General features: G+C 46.9%; 1 protein-coding gene across 1 annotated transcript in view; it reads left to right on the plus strand.

Annotated features, from left to right (window-relative positions):
* LOC147086547 (soluble guanylate cyclase 88E-like) overlaps positions 1–27,475 on the plus strand; it is a 168,615-nt gene that overhangs the window by 61,414 nt on the left and 79,726 nt on the right. The window contains exons 8-9 of the mRNA XM_085978269.1: positions 20,909–21,038; positions 25,925–26,071. Of these exons, the coding sequence (XP_085834395.1) occupies positions 20,909–21,038; positions 25,925–26,071 (277 nt within the window). The remainder of the gene's footprint in view (positions 1–20,908; positions 21,039–25,924; positions 26,072–27,475) is intronic.

Raw genomic sequence — 27,475 nt, forward strand, 5'->3', positions numbered from 1 at the left:
AACGATATTGTGGGATCGGACTGTGTAATACCCAGTGTATCATTGCCCCCGCTTTAACGATATTGTGGGATCGGACTGTGTAATACCCAGTATATCATTTCCCCCGCTTTAACGATATTGTGGGATCGGACTGTGTAATATTCAGTATATCATTGCCCCCGCTTTAACGATATTGTGGGATCGGACTGTGTAATACCCAGTATATCATTGCCCCCGCTTTAACGATATTGCGGGATCGGACTGTGTAATACCCAGTATATCATTGCCCCCGCTTTAACGATATTGTGGGATCGGACTGTGTAATATTCACTATATCATTGCCCCCGCTTTAACGATATTGTGGGATCGGACTGTGTAATATTCACTATATCATTGCCCCCGCTTTAACGATATTGTGGGATCGGACTGTGTAATACCCAGTATATCATTGCCCCCGCTTTAACGATATTGTGGGATCGGACTGTGTAATACCCAGTATATCATTGTCCCCGCTTCAACGATATTGTGGGATCGGACTGTGTAATACCCAGTATATCATTGTCCCCGCTTTAACGATATTGTGGGATCGGACTGTGTAATACCCAGTATATCATTGCCCCTGCTTTAATGTTATAGTGGGATCGGACTGTGTAATACCCAGTATATCATTGCCCCTGCTTTAACGATATTGTGGGATCGGACTGTGTACTACCCAGTATATCATTGCCCCCGCTTTAACGATATTGTGGGATCGGACTGTGTAATACCCAGTATATCATTGCCCCCGCTTTAACGATATTGTGGGATCGGACTGTGTAATATTCAGTATATCATTGCCCCCGCTTTAACGATATTGTGGGATCGGACTGTGCAATACCCAGTATATCATTGCCCCTGCTTTAACGATATTGTGGGATCGGACTGTGTAATATTCAGTATATCATTGCCCCCGCTTTAACGATATTGTGGGATCGGACTGTGTAATGCCCAGTATATCATTGCCCCCGCTTTAACGATATTGTGGGATCGGACTGTGTAATACCCAGTATATCATTGCCCCCGCTTTAACGATATTGTGGGATCGGACTGTGTAATACCCAGTATATCATTGCCCCCGCTTTAATGATATTGTGGGATCGGACTGTGTAATACCCAGTATATCATTGTCCCCGCTTTAACGATATTGTGGGATCGGACTGTGTAATACCCAGTATTTCATTGCCCCCGCTTTAACGATATTGAGCGATCAGACTGTGTAATACCCAGTATATCATTGCCCCCGCCTTAACGATATTGTGGGATCGGACTGTGTAATACCCAGTATATCATTGTCCCCGCTTTAACGATATTGTGGGATCGGACTTTGTAATACCCAGTATATCATTGTCCCCGCTTTAACGATATTGTAGGATCGGACTGTGTAATACCCAGTATATCATTGCCCCCGCTTTAACGATATTGTGGGATCGGACTGTGTAATACCCAGTATATCATTGCCCCCGCTTTAACGATATTGCGGGCTCGGACTGTGTAATATTCAGTATATCATTGCCCCCGCTTTAACGATATTGCGGGATTGGACTGTGTAATAACCAGTATATCATTGTCCCCGCTTTAACGATATTGTGAGATCGGACTGTGTAATACCCAGTATATCATTGTCCCCGCTTTAACGATATTGTGGGATCGGACTGTGTAATACCCAGTATATCATTGTCCCCGCTTTAACGATATTGTGGGATCGGACTGTGTAATACCCAGTATATCATTGCCCCTGCTTTAATTTTATAGTGGGATCGGACTGTGTAATACCCAGTATATCATTGCCCCTGCTTTAACGATATTGTGGGATCGGACTGTGTACTACCCAGTATATCATTGCCCCCGCTTTAACGATATTGTGGGATCGGACTGTGTAATACCCAGTATATCATTGCCCCCGCTTTAACGATATTGTGGGATCGGACTGTGTAATATTCAGTATATCATTGCCCCCGCTTTAACGATATTGTGGGATCGGACTGTGCAATACCCAGTATATCATTGCCCCTGCTTGAACGATATTGTGGGATCGGACTGTGTCATATTCAGTATATCATTGCCCCCGCTTTAACGATATTGTGGAATCGGACTGTGTAATACCCGGTATATCATTGCCCCCGCTTTAACGATATTGTGGGATCGGACTGAGTAGTATTCAGTATATCTTTGCCCCCGCTTTAACGATATTGTGGGATCGGACTGTGTAATACCCAGTATATCATTGCCCCCGCTTTAACGATATTGTGGGATCGGACTGTGTAATACCCAGTATATCATTGCCCCTGCTTTAACGATATTGTGGGATCGGACTGTGTAATACCCAGTATATCATTGCCCCGCTTTAACGATATTGTGGGATCGGACTGTGTAATATTCAGTATATCATTGCCCCCGCTTTAACGATATTGTGGGATCGGACTGTGTAATACCCAGTATATCATTGCCCCCGCTTTAACGATATTGTGGGATCGGACTGTGTAATACCCAGTATATCATTGCCCCCGCTTTAACGATATTGTGGGATCGGACTGTGTAATACCCAGTATATCATTGCCCCCGCTTTAATGATATTGTGGGATCGGACTGTGTAATACCCAGTATATCATTGTCCCCGCTTTAACGATATTGTGGGATCGGACTGTGTAATACCCAGTATATCATTGCCCCCGCTTTAACGATATTGAGCGATCGGACTGTGTAATACCCAGTATATCATTGCCCCCGCTTTAACGATATTGTGGGATCGGACTGTGTAATACCCAGTATATCATTGTCCCCGCTTTAACGATATTGTGGGATCGGACTGTGTAATACCCAGTATATCATTGTCCCCTCTTTAACGATATTGTAGGATCGGACTGTGTAATACCCAGTATATCATTGCCCCCGCTTTAACGATATTGTGGGATCGGACTGTGTAATATTCAGTATATCATTGCCCCCGCTTTAACGATATTGTGGGATCGGACTGTGTAATACCCAGTATATCATTGACCCCGCTTTAACGATATTGTGGGATCGGACTGTGTAATATTCAGTATATCATTGCCCCCGCTTTAACGATATTGTAGGATCGGACTGTGTAATACCCAGTATATCATTGCCCCCGCTTTAACGATATTGTGGGATCGGACTGTGTAATACCCAGTATATCATTGCCCCCGCTTTAACGATATTGAGGGATCTGACTGTGTAATACCCAGTATATCATTGCCCCGCTTTAACGATATTGTGGGATCGGACTGTGTAATATTCAGTATATCATTGCCCCCGCTTTAACGATATTGTGGGATCGGACTGTGTAATACCCAGTGTATCATTGCCCCCGCTTTAACGATATTGTGGGATCGGACTGTGTAATACCCAGTATATCATTTCCCCCGCTTTAACGATATTGTGGGATCGGACTGTGTAATATTCAGTATATCATTGCCCCCGCTTTAACGATATTGTGGGATCGGACTGTGTAATACCCAGTATATCATTGCCCCCGCTTTAACGATATTGCGGGATCGGACTGTGTAATACCCAGTATATCATTGCCCCCGCTTTAACGATATTGCGGGATCGGACTGTGTAATACCCAGTATATCATTGCCCCCGCTTTAACGATATTGCGGGATCGGACTGTGTAATACCCAGTATATCATTGCCCCCGCTTTAACGATATTGTGGGATCGGACTGTGTAATACCCAGTATATCATTGCCCCCGCTTTAACGATATTGTGGGATCGGACTGTGTAATACCCAGCATATCATTGCCCCCGCTTTAACGATATAGTGGGATCGGACTGTGTAATATTCAGTATATCATTGCCCCCGCTTTAACGATATTGTGGGATCGGACTGTGTAATACCCAGTATATCATTGCCCCCGCTTTTACGATATAGTGGGATCGGACTGTGTAATACCCAGTATATCATTGCCCCCGCTTTAACGATATTGTGGGATCGGACTGTGTAATACCCAGTCTATCATTGCCCCGCTTTAACGATATTGCGGGATCGGACTGTGTAATACCCAGTATATCATTGCCCGCGCTTTAACGATATTGTGGGATCGGACTGTGTAATACCCAGTATATCATTGCCCCCGCTTTAACGATATTGTGGGATCGGACTGTGTAATATTCAGTATATCATTGCCCCCGCTTTAACGATATTGTGGGATCGGACTGTGTAATACCCAGTATATCATTGCCCCCGCTTTAACGATATTGCGGGATCGGACTGTGTAATACCCAGTATATCATTGCCCCCGCTTTAACGATATTGTGGGATCGGACTGTGTAATACCCAGTATATCATTGCCCCCGCTTTAACGATATTGCGGGATCGGACTGTGTAATACCCAGTATATCATTGCCCCCGCTTTAACGATATTGTGGGATCGGACTGTGTAAGACCCAGTATATCATTGCCCCCGCTTTAACGATATTGCGGGATCGGACTGTGTAATACCCAGTATATCATTGCCACCGCTTTAACGATATTGTGGGATCGGACTGTGTAATACCCAGTATATCATTGCCCCCGCTTTAACGATATTGTGGGATCAGACTGTGTAATACCCAGTATATCATTGCCCCCGCTTTAACGATATTGTGGGATCGGACTGTGTAATACCCAGTATATCATTGCCCCCGCTTTAATGATATTGTGGGATCGGACTGTGTAATACCCAGTATATCATTGTCCCCGCTTTAACGATATTGTGGGATCGGACTGTGTAACACCCAGTATATCATTGCCCCCGCTTTAACGATATTGAGCGATCGGACTGTGTAATACCCAGTATATCATTGCCCCCGCCTTAATGATATTGTGGGATCGGACGGTGTAATACCCAGTATATTATTGTCCCCGCTTTAACGATATTGTGTGATCGGACTGTGTAATACCCAGTATATCATTGCCCCCGCTTTAACGATATTGTAGGATCGGACTGTGTAATACCCAGTATATCATTGCCCCCGCTTTAACGATATTGTGGGATCGGACTGTGTAATATTCAGTATATCATTGCCCCCGCTTTAACGATATAGTGGGATCGGACTGTGTAATACCCAGTATATCATTGCCCCCGCTTTAACGATATTGCGGGATCGGACTGTGTGATACCCAGTATATCATTGCCCCCGCTTTAACGATATTGCGGGATCGGACTGTGTAATATTCAGTATATCATTGCCCCCGCTTTAACGATATTGCGGGATCGGACTGTGTAATAACCAGTATATCATTGTCCCCGCTTTAACGATATTGTGGGATCGGACTCTGTGATACCCAGTATATCATTGCCCCCGCTTTAATGATATTGTGGGATCAGACTGTGTAATACCCAGTATATCATTGCCGCTGCTTTAACGATACTGTGGGATCCGACGGTGTAATATTCACTATATCATTGCCCCCGCTTTAACGATATTGTGGGATCGGACTGTGTAATACCCAGTATATCATTGCCCCCGCTTTAACGATATTGTGGGATCGGACTGTGTAATACCCAGTATATCATTGTCCCCGCTTTAACGATATTGTGGGATCGGACTGTGTAATACCCAGTATATCATTGCCCCTGCTTTAATGTTATAGTGGGATCGGACTGTGTAATACCCAGTATATCATTGCCCCTGCTTTAACGATATTGTGGGATCGGACTGTGTACTACCCAGTATATCATTGCCCCCGCTTTAACGATATTGTGGGATCGGACTGTGTAATACCCAGTATATCATTGCCCCCGCTTTAACGATATTGTGGGATCGGACTGTGTAATATTCAGTATATCATTGCCCCCGCTTTAACGATATTGTGGGATCGGACTGTGTAATACCCAGTATATCATTGCCCCCGCTTTAACGATATTGCGGGATCGGACTGTGTAATACCCAGTATATCATTGCCCCCGCTTTAACGATATTGCGGGATCGCACTGTGTAATACCCAGTATATCATTGCCCCCGCTTGAACGATATAGTGGGATCGGACTGTGTAATACCCAGTATGTCATTGCCCCCGCTTTAACGATATTGTGGGATCGGACTGTGTAATACCTAGTATATCATTGCCCCCGCTTTAACGATATTGTGGGATCGGACTGTGTAATATTCAGTATGTCATTGCCCCCGCTTTAACGATATTGTGGGATCGGACTGTGTAACACCCAGTATATCATTGCCCCCGCTTTAACGATATAGTGGGATCGGACTGTGTAATACCCAGTATATCATTGCCCCCGCTTTAACGATATTGTGGGATCGGTCTGTGTAATACCCAGTATATCATTGCCCCCGCTTTAACGATATTGCGGGATCGGACTGTGTAATACCCAGTATATCATTGCCCCCGCTTGAACGATATTGCGGGATCGGACTGTGTAATACCCAGTATATCATTGCCCCCGCTTGAACGATATTGCGGGATCGGACTGTGTAATACCCAGTATATCATTGCCCCCGCTTTAACGATATTGTGGGATCGGACTGTGTAATATTCACTATATCATTGCCCCCGCTTTAACGATATTGTGGGATCGGACTGTGTAATACCCAGTATATCATTGCCCCCGCTTTAACGATATTGTGGGATCGGACTGTGTAATACCCAGTATATCATTGTCCCCGCTTCAACGATATTGTGGGATCGGACTGTGTAATACCCAGTATATCATTGTCCCCGCTTTAACGATATTGTGGGATCGGACTGTGTAATACCCAGTATATCATTGCCCCTGCTTTAATGTTATAGTGGGATCGGACTGTGTAATACCCAGTATATCATTGCCCCTGCTTTAACGATATTGTGGGATCGGACTGTGTAATACCCAGTATATCATTGCCCCCGCTTTAACGATATTGCGGGATCGGACTGTGTAATACCCAGTATATCATTGCCCCCGCTTTAACGATATTGCGGGCTCGGACTGTGTAATATTCAGTATATCATTGCCCCCGCTTTAACGATATTGCGGGATTGGACTGTGTAATAACCAGTATATCATTGTCCCCGCTTTAACGATATTGTGAGATCGGACTGTGTAATACCCAGTATATCATTGTCCCCGCTTTAACGATATTGTGGGATCGGACTGTGTAATACCCAGTATATCATTGTCCCCGCTTTAACGATATTGTGGGATCGGACTGTGTAATACCCAGTATATCATTGCCCCTGCTTTAATTTTATAGTGGGATCGGACTGTGTAATACCCAGTATATCATTGCCCCTGCTTTAACGATATTGTGGGATCGGACTGTGTACTACCCAGTATATCATTGCCCCCGCTTTAACGATATTGTGGGATCGGACTGTGTAATACCCAGTATATCATTGCCCCCGCTTTAACGATATTGTGGGATCGGACTGTGTAATATTCAGTATATCATTGCCCCCGCTTTAACGATATTGTGGGATCGGACTGTGCAATACCCAGTATATCATTGCCCCTGCTTGAACGATATTGTGGGATCGGACTGTGTCATATTCAGTATATCATTGCCCCCGCTTTAACGATATTGTGGAATCGGACTGTGTAATACCCGGTATATCATTGCCCCCGCTTTAACGATATTGTGGGATCGGACTGAGTAGTATTCAGTATATCTTTGCCCCCGCTTTAACGATATTGTGGGATCGGACTGTGTAATACCCAGTATATCATTGCCCCCGCTTTAACGATATTGTGGGATCGGACTGTGTAATACCCAGTATATCATTGCCCCTGCTTTAACGATATTGTGGGATCGGACTGTGTAATACCCAGTATATCATTGCCCCGCTTTAACGATATTGTGGGATCGGACTGTGTAATATTCAGTATATCATTGCCCCCGCTTTAACGATATTGTGGGATCGGACTGTGTAATACCCAGTATATCATTGCCCCCGCTTTAACGATATTGTGGGATCGGACTGTGTAATACCCAGTATATCATTGCCCCCGCTTTAACGATATTGTGGGATCGGACTGTGTAATACCCAGTATATCATTGCCCCCGCTTTAATGATATTGTGGGATCGGACTGTGTAATACCCAGTATATCATTGTCCCCGCTTTAACGATATTGTGGGATCGGACTGTGTAATACCCAGTATATCATTGCCCCCGCTTTAACGATATTGAGCGATCGGACTGTGTAATACCCAGTATATCATTGCCCCCGCTTTAACGATATTGTGGGATCGGACTGTGTAATACCCAGTATATCATTGTCCCCGCTTTAACGATATTGTGGGATCGGACTGTGTAATACCCAGTATATCATTGTCCCCTCTTTAACGATATTGTAGGATCGGACTGTGTAATACCCAGTATATCATTGCCCCCGCTTTAACGATATTGTGGGATCGGACTGTGTAATATTCAGTATATCATTGCCCCCGCTTTAACGATATTGTGGGATCGGACTGTGTAATACCCAGTATATCATTGACCCCGCTTTAACGATATTGTGGGATCGGACTGTGTAATATTCAGTATATCATTGCCCCCGCTTTAACGATATTGTAGGATCGGACTGTGTAATACCCAGTATATCATTGCCCCCGCTTTAACGATATTGTGGGATCGGACTGTGTAATACCCAGTATATCATTGCCCCCGCTTTAACGATATTGAGGGATCTGACTGTGTAATACCCAGTATATCATTGCCCCGCTTTAACGATATTGTGGGATCGGACTGTGTAATATTCAGTATATCATTGCCCCCGCTTTAACGATATTGTGGGATCGGACTGTGTAATACCCAGTGTATCATTGCCCCCGCTTTAACGATATTGTGGGATCGGACTGTGTAATACCCAGTATATCATTTCCCCCGCTTTAACGATATTGTGGGATCGGACTGTGTAATATTCAGTATATCATTGCCCCCGCTTTAACGATATTGTGGGATCGGACTGTGTAATACCCAGTATATCATTGCCCCCGCTTTAACGATATTGCGGGATCGGACTGTGTAATACCCAGTATATCATTGCCCCCGCTTTAACGATATTGTGGGATCGGACTGTGTAATATTCACTATATCATTGCCCCCGCTTTAACGATATTGTGGGATCGGACTGTGTAATATTCACTATATCATTGCCCCCGCTTTAACGATATTGTGGGATCGGACTGTGTAATACCCAGTATATCATTGCCCCCGCTTTAACGATATTGTGGGATCGGACTGTGTAATACCCAGTATATCATTGTCCCCGCTTCAACGATATTGTGGGATCGGACTGTGTAATACCCAGTATATCATTGTCCCCGCTTTAACGATATTGTGGGATCGGACTGTGTAATACCCAGTATATCATTGCCCCTGCTTTAATGTTATAGTGGGATCGGACTGTGTAATACCCAGTATATCATTGCCCCTGCTTTAACGATATTGTGGGATCGGACTGTGTACTACCCAGTATATCATTGCCCCCGCTTTAACGATATTGTGGGATCGGACTGTGTAATACCCAGTATATCATTGCCCCCGCTTTAACGATATTGTGGGATCGGACTGTGTAATATTCAGTATATCATTGCCCCCGCTTTAACGATATTGTGGGATCGGACTGTGCAATACCCAGTATATCATTGCCCCTGCTTTAACGATATTGTGGGATCGGACTGTGTAATATTCAGTATATCATTGCCCCCGCTTTAACGATATTGTGGGATCGGACTGTGTAATGCCCAGTATATCATTGCCCCCGCTTTAACGATATTGTGGGATCGGACTGTGTAATACCCAGTATATCATTGCCCCCGCTTTAACGATATTGTGGGATCGGACTGTGTAATACCCAGTATATCATTGCCCCCGCTTTAATGATATTGTGGGATCGGACTGTGTAATACCCAGTATATCATTGTCCCCGCTTTAACGATATTGTGGGATCGGACTGTGTAATACCCAGTATTTCATTGCCCCCGCTTTAACGATATTGAGCGATCAGACTGTGTAATACCCAGTATATCATTGCCCCCGCCTTAACGATATTGTGGGATCGGACTGTGTAATACCCAGTATATCATTGTCCCCGCTTTAACGATATTGTGGGATCGGACTTTGTAATACCCAGTATATCATTGTCCCCGCTTTAACGATATTGTAGGATCGGACTGTGTAATACCCAGTATATCATTGCCCCCGCTTTAACGATATTGTGGGATCGGACTGTGTAATACCCAGTATATCATTGCCCCCGCTTTAACGATATTGCGGGCTCGGACTGTGTAATATTCAGTATATCATTGCCCCCGCTTTAACGATATTGCGGGATTGGACTGTGTAATAACCAGTATATCATTGTCCCCGCTTTAACGATATTGTGAGATCGGACTGTGTAATACCCAGTATATCATTGTCCCCGCTTTAACGATATTGTGGGATCGGACTGTGTAATACCCAGTATATCATTGTCCCCGCTTTAACGATATTGTGGGATCGGACTGTGTAATACCCAGTATATCATTGCCCCTGCTTTAATTTTATAGTGGGATCGGACTGTGTAATACCCAGTATATCATTGCCCCTGCTTTAACGATATTGTGGGATCGGACTGTGTACTACCCAGTATATCATTGCCCCCGCTTTAACGATATTGTGGGATCGGACTGTGTAATACCCAGTATATCATTGCCCCCGCTTTAACGATATTGTGGGATCGGACTGTGTAATATTCAGTATATCATTGCCCCCGCTTTAACGATATTGTGGGATCGGACTGTGCAATACCCAGTATATCATTGCCCCTGCTTGAACGATATTGTGGGATCGGACTGTGTCATATTCAGTATATCATTGCCCCCGCTTTAACGATATTGTGGAATCGGACTGTGTAATACCCGGTATATCATTGCCCCCGCTTTAACGATATTGTGGGATCGGACTGAGTAGTATTCAGTATATCTTTGCCCCCGCTTTAACGATATTGTGGGATCGGACTGTGTAATACCCAGTATATCATTGCCCCCGCTTTAACGATATTGTGGGATCGGACTGTGTAATACCCAGTATATCATTGCCCCTGCTTTAACGATATTGTGGGATCGGACTGTGTAATACCCAGTATATCATTGCCCCGCTTTAACGATATTGTGGGATCGGACTGTGTAATATTCAGTATATCATTGCCCCCGCTTTAACGATATTGTGGGATCGGACTGTGTAATACCCAGTATATCATTGCCCCCGCTTTAACGATATTGTGGGATCGGACTGTGTAATACCCAGTATATCATTGCCCCCGCTTTAACGATATTGTGGGATCGGACTGTGTAATACCCAGTATATCATTGCCCCCGCTTTAATGATATTGTGGGATCGGACTGTGTAATACCCAGTATATCATTGTCCCCGCTTTAACGATATTGTGGGATCGGACTGTGTAATACCCAGTATATCATTGCCCCCGCTTTAACGATATTGAGCGATCGGACTGTGTAATACCCAGTATATCATTGCCCCCGCTTTAACGATATTGTGGGATCGGACTGTGTAATACCCAGTATATCATTGTCCCCGCTTTAACGATATTGTGGGATCGGACTGTGTAATACCCAGTATATCATTGTCCCCTCTTTAACGATATTGTAGGATCGGACTGTGTAATACCCAGTATATCATTGCCCCCGCTTTAACGATATTGTGGGATCGGACTGTGTAATATTCAGTATATCATTGCCCCCGCTTTAACGATATTGTGGGATCGGACTGTGTAATACCCAGTATATCATTGACCCCGCTTTAACGATATTGTGGGATCGGACTGTGTAATATTCAGTATATCATTGCCCCCGCTTTAACGATATTGTAGGATCGGACTGTGTAATACCCAGTATATCATTGCCCCCGCTTTAACGATATTGTGGGATCGGACTGTGTAATACCCAGTATATCATTGCCCCCGCTTTAACGATATTGAGGGATCTGACTGTGTAATACCCAGTATATCATTGCCCCGCTTTAACGATATTGTGGGATCGGACTGTGTAATATTCAGTATATCATTGCCCCCGCTTTAACGATATTGTGGGATCGGACTGTGTAATACCCAGTGTATCATTGCCCCCGCTTTAACGATATTGTGGGATCGGACTGTGTAATACCCAGTATATCATTTCCCCCGCTTTAACGATATTGTGGGATCGGACTGTGTAATATTCAGTATATCATTGCCCCCGCTTTAACGATATTGTGGGATCGGACTGTGTAATACCCAGTATATCATTGCCCCCGCTTTAACGATATTGCGGGATCGGACTGTGTAATACCCAGTATATCATTGCCCCCGCTTTAACGATATTGCGGGATCGGACTGTGTAATACCCAGTATATCATTGCCCCCGCTTTAACGATATTGCGGGATCGGACTGTGTAATACCCAGTATATCATTGCCCCCGCTTTAACGATATTGTGGGATCGGACTGTGTAATACCCAGTATATCATTGCCCCCGCTTTAACGATATTGTGGGATCGGACTGTGTAATACCCAGCATATCATTGCCCCCGCTTTAACGATATAGTGGGATCGGACTGTGTAATATTCAGTATATCATTGCCCCCGCTTTAACGATATTGTGGGATCGGACTGTGTAATACCCAGTATATCATTGCCCCCGCTTTTACGATATAGTGGGATCGGACTGTGTAATACCCAGTATATCATTGCCCCCGCTTTAACGATATTGTGGGATCGGACTGTGTAATACCCAGTCTATCATTGCCCCGCTTTAACGATATTGCGGGATCGGACTGTGTAATACCCAGTATATCATTGCCCGCGCTTTAACGATATTGTGGGATCGGACTGTGTAATACCCAGTATATCATTGCCCCCGCTTTAACGATATTGTGGGATCGGACTGTGTAATATTCAGTATATCATTGCCCCCGCTTTAACGATATTGTGGGATCGGACTGTGTAATACCCAGTATATCATTGCCCCCGCTTTAACGATATTGCGGGATCGGACTGTGTAATACCCAGTATATCATTGCCCCCGCTTTAACGATATTGTGGGATCGGACTGTGTAATACCCAGTATATCATTGCCCCCGCTTTAACGATATTGCGGGATCGGACTGTGTAATACCCAGTATATCATTGCCCCCGCTTTAACGATATTGTGGGATCGGACTGTGTAAGACCCAGTATATCATTGCCCCCGCTTTAACGATATTGCGGGATCGGACTGTGTAATACCCAGTATATCATTGCCACCGCTTTAACGATATTGTGGGATCGGACTGTGTAATACCCAGTATATCATTGCCCCCGCTTTAACGATATTGTGGGATCAGACTGTGTAATACCCAGTATATCATTGCCCCCGCTTTAACGATATTGTGGGATCGGACTGTGTAATACCCAGTATATCATTGCCCCCGCTTTAATGATATTGTGGGATCGGACTGTGTAATACCCAGTATATCATTGTCCCCGCTTTAACGATATTGTGGGATCGGACTGTGTAACACCCAGTATATCATTGCCCCCGCTTTAACGATATTGAGCGATCGGACTGTGTAATACCCAGTATATCATTGCCCCCGCCTTAATGATATTGTGGGATCGGACGGTGTAATACCCAGTATATTATTGTCCCCGCTTTAACGATATTGTGTGATCGGACTGTGTAATACCCAGTATATCATTGCCCCCGCTTTAACGATATTGTAGGATCGGACTGTGTAATACCCAGTATATCATTGCCCCCGCTTTAACGATATTGTGGGATCGGACTGTGTAATATTCAGTATATCATTGCCCCCGCTTTAACGATATAGTGGGATCGGACTGTGTAATACCCAGTATATCATTGCCCCCGCTTTAACGATATTGCGGGATCGGACTGTGTGATACCCAGTATATCATTGCCCCCGCTTTAACGATATTGCGGGATCGGACTGTGTAATATTCAGTATATCATTGCCCCCGCTTTAACGATATTGCGGGATCGGACTGTGTAATAACCAGTATATCATTGTCCCCGCTTTAACGATATTGTGGGATCGGACTCTGTGATACCCAGTATATCATTGCCCCCGCTTTAATGATATTGTGGGATCAGACTGTGTAATACCCAGTATATCATTGCCGCTGCTTTAACGATACTGTGGGATCCGACGGTGTAATATTCACTATATCATTGCCCCCGCTTTAACGATATTGTGGGATCGGACTGTGTAATACCCAGTATATCATTGCCCCCGCTTTAACGATATTGTGGGATCGGACTGTGTAATACCCAGTATATCATTGTCCCCGCTTTAACGATATTGTGGGATCGGACTGTGTAATACCCAGTATATCATTGCCCCTGCTTTAATGTTATAGTGGGATCGGACTGTGTAATACCCAGTATATCATTGCCCCTGCTTTAACGATATTGTGGGATCGGACTGTGTACTACCCAGTATATCATTGCCCCCGCTTTAACGATATTGTGGGATCGGACTGTGTAATACCCAGTATATCATTGCCCCCGCTTTAACGATATTGTGGGATCGGACTGTGTAATATTCAGTATATCATTGCCCCCGCTTTAACGATATTGTGGGATCGGACTGTGTAATACCCAGTATATCATTGCCCCCGCTTTAACGATATTGCGGGATCGGACTGTGTAATACCCAGTATATCATTGCCCCCGCTTTAACGATATTGCGGGATCGCACTGTGTAATACCCAGTATATCATTGCCCCCGCTTGAACGATATAGTGGGATCGGACTGTGTAATACCCAGTATGTCATTGCCCCCGCTTTAACGATATTGTGGGATCGGACTGTGTAATACCTAGTATATCATTGCCCCCGCTTTAACGATATTGTGGGATCGGACTGTGTAATATTCAGTATGTCATTGCCCCCGCTTTAACGATATTGTGGGATCGGACTGTGTAACACCCAGTATATCATTGCCCCCGCTTTAACGATATAGTGGGATCGGACTGTGTAATACCCAGTATATCATTGCCCCCGCTTTAACGATATTGTGGGATCGGTCTGTGTAATACCCAGTATATCATTGCCCCCGCTTTAACGATATTGCGGGATCGGACTGTGTAATACCCAGTATATCATTGCCCCCGCTTGAACGATATTGCGGGATCGGACTGTGTAATACCCAGTATATCATTGCCCCCGCTTGAACGATATTGCGGGATCGGACTGTGTAATACCCAGTATATCATTGCCCCCGCTTTAACGATATTGTGGGATCGGACTGTGTAATATTCACTATATCATTGCCCCCGCTTTAACGATATTGTGGGATCGGACTGTGTAATACCCAGTATATCATTGCCCCCGCTTTAACGATATTGTGGGATCGGACTGTGTAATACCCAGTATATCATTGTCCCCGCTTCAACGATATTGTGGGATCGGACTGTGTAATACCCAGTATATCATTGTCCCCGCTTTAACGATATTGTGGGATCGGACTGTGTAATACCCAGTATATCATTGCCCCTGCTTTAATGTTATAGTGGGATCGGACTGTGTAATACCCAGTATATCATTGCCCCTGCTTTAACGATATTGTGGGATCGGACTGTGTACTACCCAGTATATCATTGCCCCCGCTTTAACGATATTGTGGGATCGGACTGTGTAATACCCAGTATATCATTGCCCCCGCTTTAACGATATTGTGGGATCGGACTGTGTAATATTCAGTATATCATTGCCCCCGCTTTAACGATATTGTGGGATCGGACTGTGCAATACCCAGTATATCATTGCCCCTGCTTTAACGATATTGTGGGATCGGACTGTGTAATATTCAGTATATCATTGCCCCCGCTTTAACGATATTGTGGGATCGGACTGTGTAATGCCCAGTATATCATTGCCCCCGCTTTAACGATATTGTGGGATCGGACTGTGTAATACCCAGTATATCATTGCCCCCGCTTTAACGATATTGTGGGATCGGACTGTGTAATACCCAGTATATCATTGCCCCCGCTTTAATGATATTGTGGGATCGGACTGTGTAATACCCAGTATATCATTGTCCCCGCTTTAACGATATTGTGGGATCGGACTGTGTAATACCCAGTATTTCATTGCCCCCGCTTTAACGATATTGAGCGATCGGACTGTGTAATACCCAGTATATCATTGCCCCCGCCTTAACGATATTGTGGGATCGGACTGTGTAATACCCAGTATATCATTGTCCCCGCTTTAACGATATTGTGGGATCGGACTTTGTAATACCCAGTATATCATTGTCCCCGCTTTAACGATATTGTAGGATCGGACTGTGTAATACCCAGTATATCATTGCCCCCGCTTTAACGATATTGTGGGATCGGACTGTGTAATATTCAGTATATCATTGTCCCCGCTTTAACGATATAGTGGGATCGGACTGTGTAATACCCAGTATATCATTGCCCCCGCTTTAACGATATTGCGGGATCGGACTGTGTAATACCCAGTATATCATTGCCCCCGCTTTAACGATATTGCGGGCTCGGACTGTGTAATATTCAGTATATCATTGCCCCCGCTTTAACGATATTGTGAGATCGGACTGTGTAATACCCAGTATATCATTGTCCCCGCTTTAACGATATTGTGGGATCGGACTGTGTAATACCCAGTATATCATTGTCCCCGCTTTAACGATATTGTGGGATCGGACTGTGTAATACCCAGTATATCATTGCCCCTGCTTTAATTTTATAGTGGGATCGGACTGTGTAATACCCAGTATATCATTGCCCCTGCTTTAACGATATTGTGGGATCGGACTGTGTACTACCCAGTATATCATTGCCCCCGCTTTAACGATATTGTGGGATCGGACTGTGTAATACCCAGTATATCATTGCCCCCGCTTTAACGATATTGTGGGATCGGACTGTGTAATATTCAGTATATCATTGCCCCCGCTTTAACGATATTGTGGGATCGGACTGTGCAATACCCAGTATATCATTGCCCCTGCTTGAACGATATTGTGGGATCGGACTGTGTCATATTCAGTATATCATTGCCCCCGCTTTAACGATATTGTGGAATCGGACTGTGTAATACCCGGTATATCATTGCCCCCGCTTTAACGATATTGTGGGATCGGACTGAGTAGTATTCAGTATATCTTTGCCCCCGCTTTAACGATATTGTGGGATCGGACTGTGTAATACCCAGTATATCATTGCCCCCGCTTTAACGATATTGTGGGATCGGACTGTGTAATACCCAGTATATCATTGCCCCTGCTTTAACGATATTGTGGGATCGGACTGTGTAATACCCAGTATATCATTGCCCCGCTTTAACGATATTGTGGGATCGGACTGTGTAATATTCAGTATATCATTGCCCCCGCTTTAACGATATTGTGGGATCGGACTGTGTAATACCCAGTATATCATTGCCCCCGCTTTAACGATATTGTGGGATCGGACTGTGTAATACCCAGTATATCATTGCCCCCGCTTTAACGATATTGTGGGATCGGACTGTGTAATACCCAGTATATCATTGCCCCCGCTTTAATGATATTGTGGGATCGGACTGTGTAATACCCAGTATATCATTGTCCCCGCTTTAACGATATTGTGGGATCGGACTGTGTAATACCCAGTATATCATTGCCCCCGCTTTAACGATATTGAGCGATCGGACTGTGTAATACCCAGTATATCATTGCCCCCGCTTTAACGATATTGTGGGATCGGACTGTGTAATACCCAGTATATCATTGTCCCCGCTTTAACGATATTGTGGGATCGGACTGTGTAATACCCAGTATATCATTGTCCCCTCTTTAACGATATTGTAGGATCGGACTGTGTAATACCCAGTATATCATTGCCCCCGCTTTAACGATATTGTGGGATCGGACTGTGTAATATTCAGTATATCATTGCCCCCGCTTTAACGATATTGTGGGATCGGACTGTGTAATACCCAGTATATCATTGACCCCGCTTTAACGATATTGTGGGATCGGACTGTGTAATATTCAGTATATCATTGCCCCCGCTTTAACGATATTGTGGGATCGGACTGTGTAATACCCAGTATATCATTGCCCCCGCTTTAACGATATTGTGGGATCGGACTGTGTAATACCCAGTATATCATTGCCCCCGCTTTAACGATATTGAGGGATCTGACTGTGTAATACCCAGTATATCATTGCCCCGCTTTAACGATATTGTGGGATCGGACTGTGTAATATTCAGTATATCATTGCCCCCGCTTTAACGATATTGTGGGATCGGACTGTGTAATACCCAGTGTATCATTGCCCCCGCTTTAACGATATTGTGGGATCGGACTGTGTAATACCCAGTATATCATTTCCCCCGCTTTAACGATATTGTGGGATCGGACTGTGTAATATTCAGTATATCATTGCCCCCGCTTTAACGATATTGTGGGATCGGACTGTGTAATACCCAGTATATCATTGCCCCCGCTTTAACGATATTGCGGGATCGGACTGTGTAATACCCAGTATATCATTGCCCCCGCTTTAACGATATTGCGGGATCGGACTGTGTAATACCCAGTATATCATTGCCCCCGCTTTAACGATATTGTGGGATCGGACTGTGTAATACCCAGTATATCATTGCCCCCGCTTTAACGATATTGTGGGATCGGACTGTGTAATACCCAGTATATCATTGCCCCCGCTTTAACGATATTGTGGGATCGGACTGTGTAATACCCAGCATATCATTGCCCCCGCTTTAACGATATTGTGGGATCGGACTGTGTAATATTCAGTATATCATTGCCCCCGCTTTAACGATATTGTGGGATCGGACTGTGTAATACCCAGTATATCATTGCCCCCGCTTTAACGATATTGTGGGATCGGACTGTGTAATATTCACTATATCATTGCCCCCGCTTTAACGATATTGTGGGATCGGACTGTGTAATACCCAGTATATCATTGTCCCCGCTTTAACGATATTGTGGGATCGGTCTGTGTAATATTCAGTATATCATTGCCCCCGCTTTAACGATATTGTGGGATCGGACTGTGTAATACCCAGTATATCATTGCCCCCGCTTTAACGATATTGTGGGATCGGACTGTGTAATACCCAGTATATCATTGCCCCCGCTCTAACGATATTGTGGGATCGGACTGTGTAATACCCAGTATAACATTGCCCCCGCTTTAACGATATTGTGGGATCGGACTGTGTAATACCCAGTATATCATTGCCCCCGCTTTAACGATATAGTGGGATCGGACTGTATAATACCCAGTATATCATTGCCCCCGCTTTAACGATATTGTGGGATCGGACTGTATAATACCCAGTATATCATTGCCCCCGCTTTAACGATATTGAGGGATCGGACTGTGTAATACCCAGTATATCATTGCCCCCGCTTTAGCGATATTGAGGGATCTGACTGTGTAATACCCAGTATATCATTGCCCCTTCTTTAATGCTATTGTGGGATCGGACTCTGTAATACCCAGTATATCATTGCCCCTGCTTTAATGCTATTGTGGGATCGGACTGTGTAATACCCAGTATATCATTGCCCCTGCTTTAATGATATTGTGGGATCAGGCTTTTACCCGCAGTGTGTACTGTACATGTACAGGAGCTGACACTGAGGCACACACACGGGCCGTACAGTACCAGACGTGAGTGAATCGTTCCCTTTCACCCGCAGTGTACTGTACATGTACAGGAGCTGACACTGAGGCACACACACGGGCCGTACAGTACCAGACGTGAGTGAATCGTTCCCTTTCACCCGCTGTGTGTACTGTACATGTACAGGAGCTGACACTGAGGCACACATGGGCCGTACAGTACCAGACGGGAGTGAATCGTTCCCTTTCACCCGCTGTGTGTACTGTACATGTACAGGAACTGACACTGAGACACACACGGGCCGTACAGTACCAGACGGGAGTGAATCGTTCCCTTTTACCCACAGTGTGTACTGTACAGGTACAGGAACTGACACTGAGGCACACACGGACCGTACATTATCAGGCGAGTGTGAATCGTTCCCTTTTACTCTCTATGTACTGTACATGTACAGGAGCTGACACTGAGACACACATGGGCCGTGCAGTACCAGACGGGCGTGAATCGTTCCCTTTTACCCGCTGTGTGTGCTGTACATGTACAGGAGCTGACACTGAGGCACACATGGGCCATACAGTACCAGATGGGAGTGAATCGTTCCCTTTTACCTGCTGTGTCCTGTACATGTACAGGAGCTGACACTGAGACACACACGGGCCGTACAGTACCAGACGGGAGTGAATCGTTCCCTTTTACCCGCTGTGTCCTGTACATGTACAGGAGCTGGTACTGAGACACACACAGGCCGTAGAGTACCAGACGGGAGTGTATCGTTCCCTTTTACCCGCAGTGTGTACTGTACAATGTACAGGAGCTGACACTGAGACACACACGGGCCGTAGAGTACCAGACGGGAATGAATCGTTCCCTTAAACCCGCTCCAGCCAAACAGGGGCCCTGCTAGGCAGTGGGCATGTGTGGACGTGGCATGAGTACAGTTGCGATGCCTCTATGGTCGAATAGCATGCGGGCACATCCGGGGTGAGGGCCGCTCGGGGGAGGGAGCAGAGGTCCACAGGGATGCTGCTGTGCAGTCGGCACGTATGGACACTGTACGGGGGGTGGAGGGTTCTGAGAACTGCTGTGATGCCTCTATGGCCGAATAGCACGCCAAAACTTGCTGCATAACGGAGCGAGGGATCAGAGGTCAAGTGTCGTCTGTAGAACCGTGCCTCAGGAGAGATGGGGGTGGAATTAAAGAGGCGAGGGGGAACGAGGGGGAGATTATTTATGATGGCAATGCAGGAGAGGTTGTGTCCTGACTGAAACGCTGGCTAACTCTCGCGCAGAATCGAGACCGTGGAGGACATGATCAGAATGGGGGTGTATGTCAATGATTTGAACCTGCATGACTCGAGTCGCGAGTTAATCCTAGCCGGGACCCAGCAGTCAGCTGAACTTGAACTCGCCCTGGACCAGGTGAGCGATTGAACCCTCGCTTAGAAATGAATAAATAATTTCTCCATCTCTTCAGGAACCAGGAGGAGGCCACTCGGCCCCTCGAGCCCGTCCCGCCATCCAATCAGATCGCGGCTGATCTGTGCCTTAACTCCATCTACCCAACTTGGTTCTCTAACCCTTAACACCCAACAAAAATCTATCGATCTCGGGCTTGAGATTTTCAATTGACCCCCAGCCTCCACAGCTTTTCGGGGGACGGAGTTCCAGATTTCCACCACCCTTTCTGTGAAGAAGTGAGTCGTGAATCTTATCATGACTCATGAAGCAACACTGGGCGGCCAGCTGGTGGCGCCGTCCAAGGAGTATAAATACTCGGGCGTGGGCCCAGCTTGCTCAGGATGTTTCTGTAACCAGGAACTAGTGATTGTAACTAGAAATCTCATGGTTTGGAAACAGTTGATTAAAGCCTTGTTTTATACTCAAACCAAACACTCAATAGCCTTTTGACATCAAAGTGCTTCCTGACATCACCCCTGAACGGCCTGGCTCTAATTTTAAGGTGACGCCCCCCCTTGTTCTGGACTCCCCCCACCAGAGGAAATAGTTTCTCTCTCTACCCGATCAACTCCTTTAATCATCTTCAACACCTCGATTAGATCACCCCTTAATCTTCTAAACTCCAGGGAATACAAGTTTCACAGAATCATAGAATCATCTGGCACAGGAGGAGGCCATTCGGCCCATCGTGCCTGTGCCGGCTCTTTGAAAGAGCTCTCCAATTAGTCCCACTCCCCCCTGCTCGTTCCCCACAGACCTGTGAATTTTTCCCCTTCAAGTATTTCTCCAATTCCCCTTTTGAAAGTCACTATTGAATCTGCTTCCACCGCCCTTTCAGGCAGCGCATTCCAGATCACAACAACTCGCTGCGTAAAAAACATTCTCCTCATCTCCCCCTCTGGTTCTTTTGTCGATTATCTTCAATCTGTGTCCTCTGGTTACTGACCCTCCTGCCACTGGAAACAGCTTCTTATTTACTCGATCAAAACCCCTCATGATTTTGAACGCCTCGATTAAATCTCCTCTTAACCTTCTCTGCTCTGAGGAGAACAAGCCCAGCTTCTCCACATCACTGAAGTCCCTCATCCCCTGGGACCATTCTGGTCAATCTGCCCTTAACCTTCTCTGCTCTAAGGAGAACAACCCCAGCTTCTCCAGTCTCTCCACGTAACTGAAGTCTCTCATCCCCTGGTACCATTCTGGTCAATCTGCCCTTAACCTTCTCTGCTCTAAGGAGAACAACCCCAGCTTCTCCAGTCTCTGTGTGTAACTGAAGTCCCTCATCCCCTGGGACCATTCTGGTCAATCTCCGCTTAACCTTCTCTGCTCTAAGGAGAACAACCCCAGCTTCTCCAGTCTCTCCACGTAACTGAAGTCCCTCATCCCCTGGTACCATTCTGGTCAATCTGCCCTTAACCTTCTCTGCTCTAAGGAGAACAACCCCAGCTTCTCCAGTCTCTCCACGTAACTGAAGTCCCTCATCCCCTGGTACCATTCTGGTCAATCTGCCCTTAACCTTCTCTGCTCTAAGGAGAACAATCCCAGCTTCTCCACATAACTGAAGTCCCTCACCCGCTGGGACCATTCTGGTCAATCTCCTCCGCCTCACCTCCAAGGCATTGACGTCCTTCCTAAAGAGCGGTGCCCAGAATTGGACACAATACTCCAGGTGAAGACTAACCAGTGTTTTATCCAACCTGTCCTTGTAACTTAACCCTTTTAGCCCCCGGGTATCATCCTGGTGAATCTGCGCTGCCCCCCCTCCGAGGACAAGATCTCCTTCCTGAGGGGCGGGGCCCAGAACTGAACCCAGTTACTCCGGATGGGGTCTGACCAGAGCTTTATATAAACCGTAGCATCACTTCCAACCCTTTGTCTTCCCGACAACATACCACTAGCACTTGCAATTATTTTATGTTCTTATCCACCAGCTTTTAGCGATTTATAAAATGATATTCCGGCTGCATGTCGCAAGGCTGGTTAACCGTTCTGAAATGTTAGCGGGGAAAGGGGCCCACATTCTGGGGTGGATGTTCGGAGTTGGGGGGCGCGGGGGAAGCGGGGACAGGCAGCACAAGAGCGGGTTGTATAAACGGCCTCAAAAAAAGTGACTATAAGAGTTTGGGGTTGGGGGATATGGGGAGAAGGTGGGTAGGTGGGGTTGAGGGATATGGGGAGAAGGTGGGTAGGTGGGGTTGAGTGATATGGGGAGAAGGTGAGTTTGAGGGATTGAGAGATATGGGGAGAAGGTGGGTTTGAGGGATTTGAGGAGAAAGTGCATAGGTTTAATTGAGGGATATGGGGAGAAGGTGGGTGGGTGGGGTTGAGGGATATGGGGAGAAGGTGGGTAGGTGGGGTTGAGGGATATGGGGAGAAGGTGGGTAGGTGGGGTTGAGAGATATGGGGAGAAGGTGGGTAGGTGGGGTTGAGGGATATGGGGAGAAGGTGGGTAGGTGGGGTTGAGTGATATGGGGAGAAGGTGGGTAGGTGGGGTTGAGTGATATGGGAGAAGGTGGGTATGTGGGGTTGAGAGATATGGGGAGAAGGTGAGTTTGAGGGATTGAGAGATATGGGGAGAAGGTGGGTTTGAGGAATTTGAGGAGAAAGTGCATAGGTTTAATTGAGGGATATGGGGAGAAGGTGGGTGGGTGGGGTTGAGGGATATGGGGAGAAGGTGGGTGGGTGGGGTTGAGTGATATGGGGAGAAGGTGGGTCGGAGGGGTTGAGAGATATGGGGAGAAGGTGGGTAGGCGGGATTGAGGGATATGGGGAGAAGGTGGGCCGCTGGGGTTGAGAGATATGGGGAGAAGGTGGGTAGGTGGGGTTGAGGGATATGGGGAGAAGGTGGGTGGGTGGGGTTGAGTGATATGGGGAGAAGGTGGGTGGGTGGGGTTGAGTGATATGGGGAGAAGGTGGGTGGGTGGGGTTGAGTGATATGGGGAGAAGGTGGGTAGGTGGGGTTGAGAGATATGGGGAGAAGGTGGGTGGGTGGGGTTGAGTGATATGGGGAGAAGGTGGGTAGGTGGGGTTGAGTGATATGGGGAGAAGGTGGGTGGGAGGGGTTGAGTGATATGGGGAGAAGGTGGGTAGGTGGGGTTGAGGGACATGGGGAGAAGGTGGGTCGGAGGGGTTGAGTGATATGGGGAGAAGGTGGGTAGGTGGGGTTGAGTGATATGAGGAGAAGGTGGGTCGGAGGGGTTGAGTAATATGGGGAGAAGGTGGGTAGGTGCGGTTGAGTGATATGGGGAGAAGGTGGGTGGGTGGGGTTGAGTGATATGGGGAGAAGGTGGGTAGGTGGGGTTGAGGGACATGGGGAGAAGGTGGGTGGGTGGGGTTGAGTGATATGGGGAGAAGGTGGGTAGGTGGGGTTGAGTGATATGGGGAGAAGGTGGGTCGGAGGGGTTGAGTAATATGGGGAGAAGGTGGGTAGGTGGGGTTGAGTGATATGGGGAGAAGGTGGGTCGGAGGGGTTGTGTGATGTGGGGAGAAGGTGGGTTTGAGGGATTTGGGGAGAAAGTGCATAGGTTTAATTGAGGGATATGGGGAAAAGGTGGGTGGGTGGGGTTGAGGGATACGGGGAGAAGGTGGAGTTGAGGGACATGGGGAGAAGGTGGGTGGGTGGGGTTGAGGGATATGGGGAGAAGGTGGGTGGGTGGGGTTGAGTGATATGGGGAGAAGGTGGGTAGGTGGGGTTGAGTGATATGGGGAGAAGGTGGGTCGGAGGGGTTGAGTAATATGGGGAGAAGGTGGGTAGGTGGGGTTGAGTGATATGGGGAGAAGGTGGGTCGGAGGGGTTGAGTAATATGGGGAGAAGGTGGGTAGGTGGGGTTGAGTGATATGGGGAGAAGGTGGGTCGGAGGGGTTGAGTGATATGGGGAGAAGGTGGGTAGGTGGGGTTGAGTGATATGGGGAGAAGGTGGGTAGGTGGGGTTGAGGGATATGGGGAGAAGGTGGGTAGGCGGGATTGAGGGATATGGGGAGAAGGTGGGTAGGTGGGGTTGAGGGACATGGGGAGAAGGTGGGTAGGTGGGGTTGAGTGATATGGGGAGAAGGTGGGTCGGAGGGGTTGAGGGATATGTGGAGAAGGTGGGTGGGTCGGTGGGGTTGAGGGATATGGGGAGAAGGTGGGTAGGTGGGGTTGAGAGATATGGGGAGAAGGTGGGTAGGTGGGGTTGAGGGATATGGGGAGAAGGTGGGTAGGTGAGGTTGAGAGATATGGGGAGAAGGTGGGTAGGTGGGGTTGAGGGATATGGGGAGAAGGTGGGTAGGTGGGGTTGAGAGATATGGGGAGAAGGTGGGTAGGTGGGGTTGAGGGATACGGGGAGAAGGTGGGTGGGTGGGGATGAGTGATATGGGGAGAAGGTGGGTAGGTGGGGTTGAGTGATATGGGGAGAAGGTGGGTAATTGGGGATTGAGGGATACGGGGAGAAGGTGGGTAGGTGGGGTTAAGTGATATGGGGAGAAGGTGGGTCGGAGGGATTGAGTGATATGGGGAGAAGGTGGGTAGGTGGGGTTGAGTGATATGGGGAGAAGGTGGGTAGTTGGGGATTGAGGGATACGGGGAGAAGGTGGGTAGGTGGGGTTGAGTGATATGGGGAGAAGGTGGGTCGGAGGGATTGAGGGATACGGGGAGAAGGTGGGTCGGTGGGGTTGAGTGATATGGGGAGAAGGTGGGTAGATGGGGTTGAGGGATACGGGGAGAAGGTGGGTAGGTGGGGTTGAGTGATATGGGGAGAAGGTGGGTGCATATTTGGGCAGAGATGAGCTAAACCCAGTCCCTTGTCTCACCATCACAGAGTGTGGCACAGGTAATCAGTGAACCCTACTTGTGTGTGACTGTCCCACAGGAACAACAGAAAAGCTCACAGTTGCAGGAGACAATTAAGAAGCTGGACGAGGAGAAGAAGCGAGGAGACACCCTGCTGTACGCCATGATCCCGAAAGCGGTGGCTGATCGCTTAAGGAAAGGATTCACCGCACTTGAGACCTGTCAGGTAATGTCCCACGGAATGGCCTGTCACTTTTCTAATACCTTTCTTCTTTCGAGCATATTCTCCCCTCTTCACGTGTCCTGGCTCTCGCACTGTTCTATAGGGTCATGGGCAGGATTTTCATTGGGCCGTGGAGGCAGGATTGGAGGTGTGTGGGGGGGGTTAAAATCCTGAAATTGGGGGGCACGAACCCATCCCGCCCCCAACTCGCCTCCATGCCCGTTTCCCAGGAGGCGGGTACTCGACCCGCACTGGGAGCCGCCTCCCCGAGGCGGGAAGGCGATTAGTGCTAATTAACTGCCTGTTAACAGGTAGTTAACAGGCAGTTTTTAGCCTAATCCCTATTTTCATTGTTGAAATGTGGGATTCCCGACGGCTCCACACTACACCAAGTTAGCGAGGCGGGCCGTCGGGCTGAAGGGCCTGGAGGGTTCGAGATGTCCGGTGTTCAGGTGAGTGCTGGGTGCATGAGTGCAGAGGTAAGTGTGTTTGGTGTGTGTAAAGTGTTTAAAGAAGTTTTACTTACATTTACTTACCTTCCTTCCTTCAGGTTTCGGGAGTCCCTCATCTCACCGGCACAGAAAGCAGAATGGCCGCAATCTGTCAAAAGTTCCAGCATTCAGCTTTCTGTTCTGGGGAGATCTCTAAATCATCCTGAGAGGAAGGAATTAACTTGGAGTACAGATTGTCAGTGTTTGACAGCTTCAACCAGCTGTCAAATGCTGATATTTCATCTGTCAAAAGCTCGTGACAGATGAAATGTCAATCTGTGACGTCACCTGTTGCTGGGTGGCCCTTAATTGGCCTGCTGAGCCCGCTGGGCGGGCTCAACAAGGTCAATCAAGTGAAAATCGCGTGGATTGGCCACAACTCGATGGAGGCGGGACTACAACCCCGAAAAGTGGGAGGTCTCGCCTCCATCACGTCCCCATTGACAAAATCCAGCCCGATGTGTGAATGTCGCTATCGGAGAACTCTTGATGGCTATTTGTCCCTCGTATTGTCCGTTGATTAGAGATGCCTTTCTGACAGCACAACCTTCCCAAGGTGACATGCATATGCGAAGTTGTTGGTTTCTGTTAGCATTAGTATTCAAATGGTTCAAGGCCCGGCCCCTTATCCAGGCCTGCACTGATATTACAGGAAACTTTGTATTATCCGGAGGTTAACTGTCTGGAATGCTCGAGCCCCCGGCAAAAATCAGGAGCCGTTTCGTCAGGTTTTTTTTCTTTTCGTTGCTTTTTTCTCAACAGTCAAGCTCTGCAAGGTCTCGCTGAAGCTGTTGCTAAGCTACAGAGATGCTACAGAGACGCTTGCAAGGTACGGCCGACTGTTTAGAAGCTGTGCAACAGGGTTTGTTGCCAGATACGGAGCTCAAAATCTCCGTATGTTTCAACATTAGCGCTG

The sequence above is a fragment of the Somniosus microcephalus genome, unplaced genomic scaffold, assembly GCF_052327205.1.
Source record: "Somniosus microcephalus isolate GS21.2 unplaced genomic scaffold, FLI_Smic_1.0 unresolved_chr7, whole genome shotgun sequence".
Classification (NCBI taxonomy): Eukaryota; Metazoa; Chordata; class Chondrichthyes; order Squaliformes; family Somniosidae; genus Somniosus; species Somniosus microcephalus.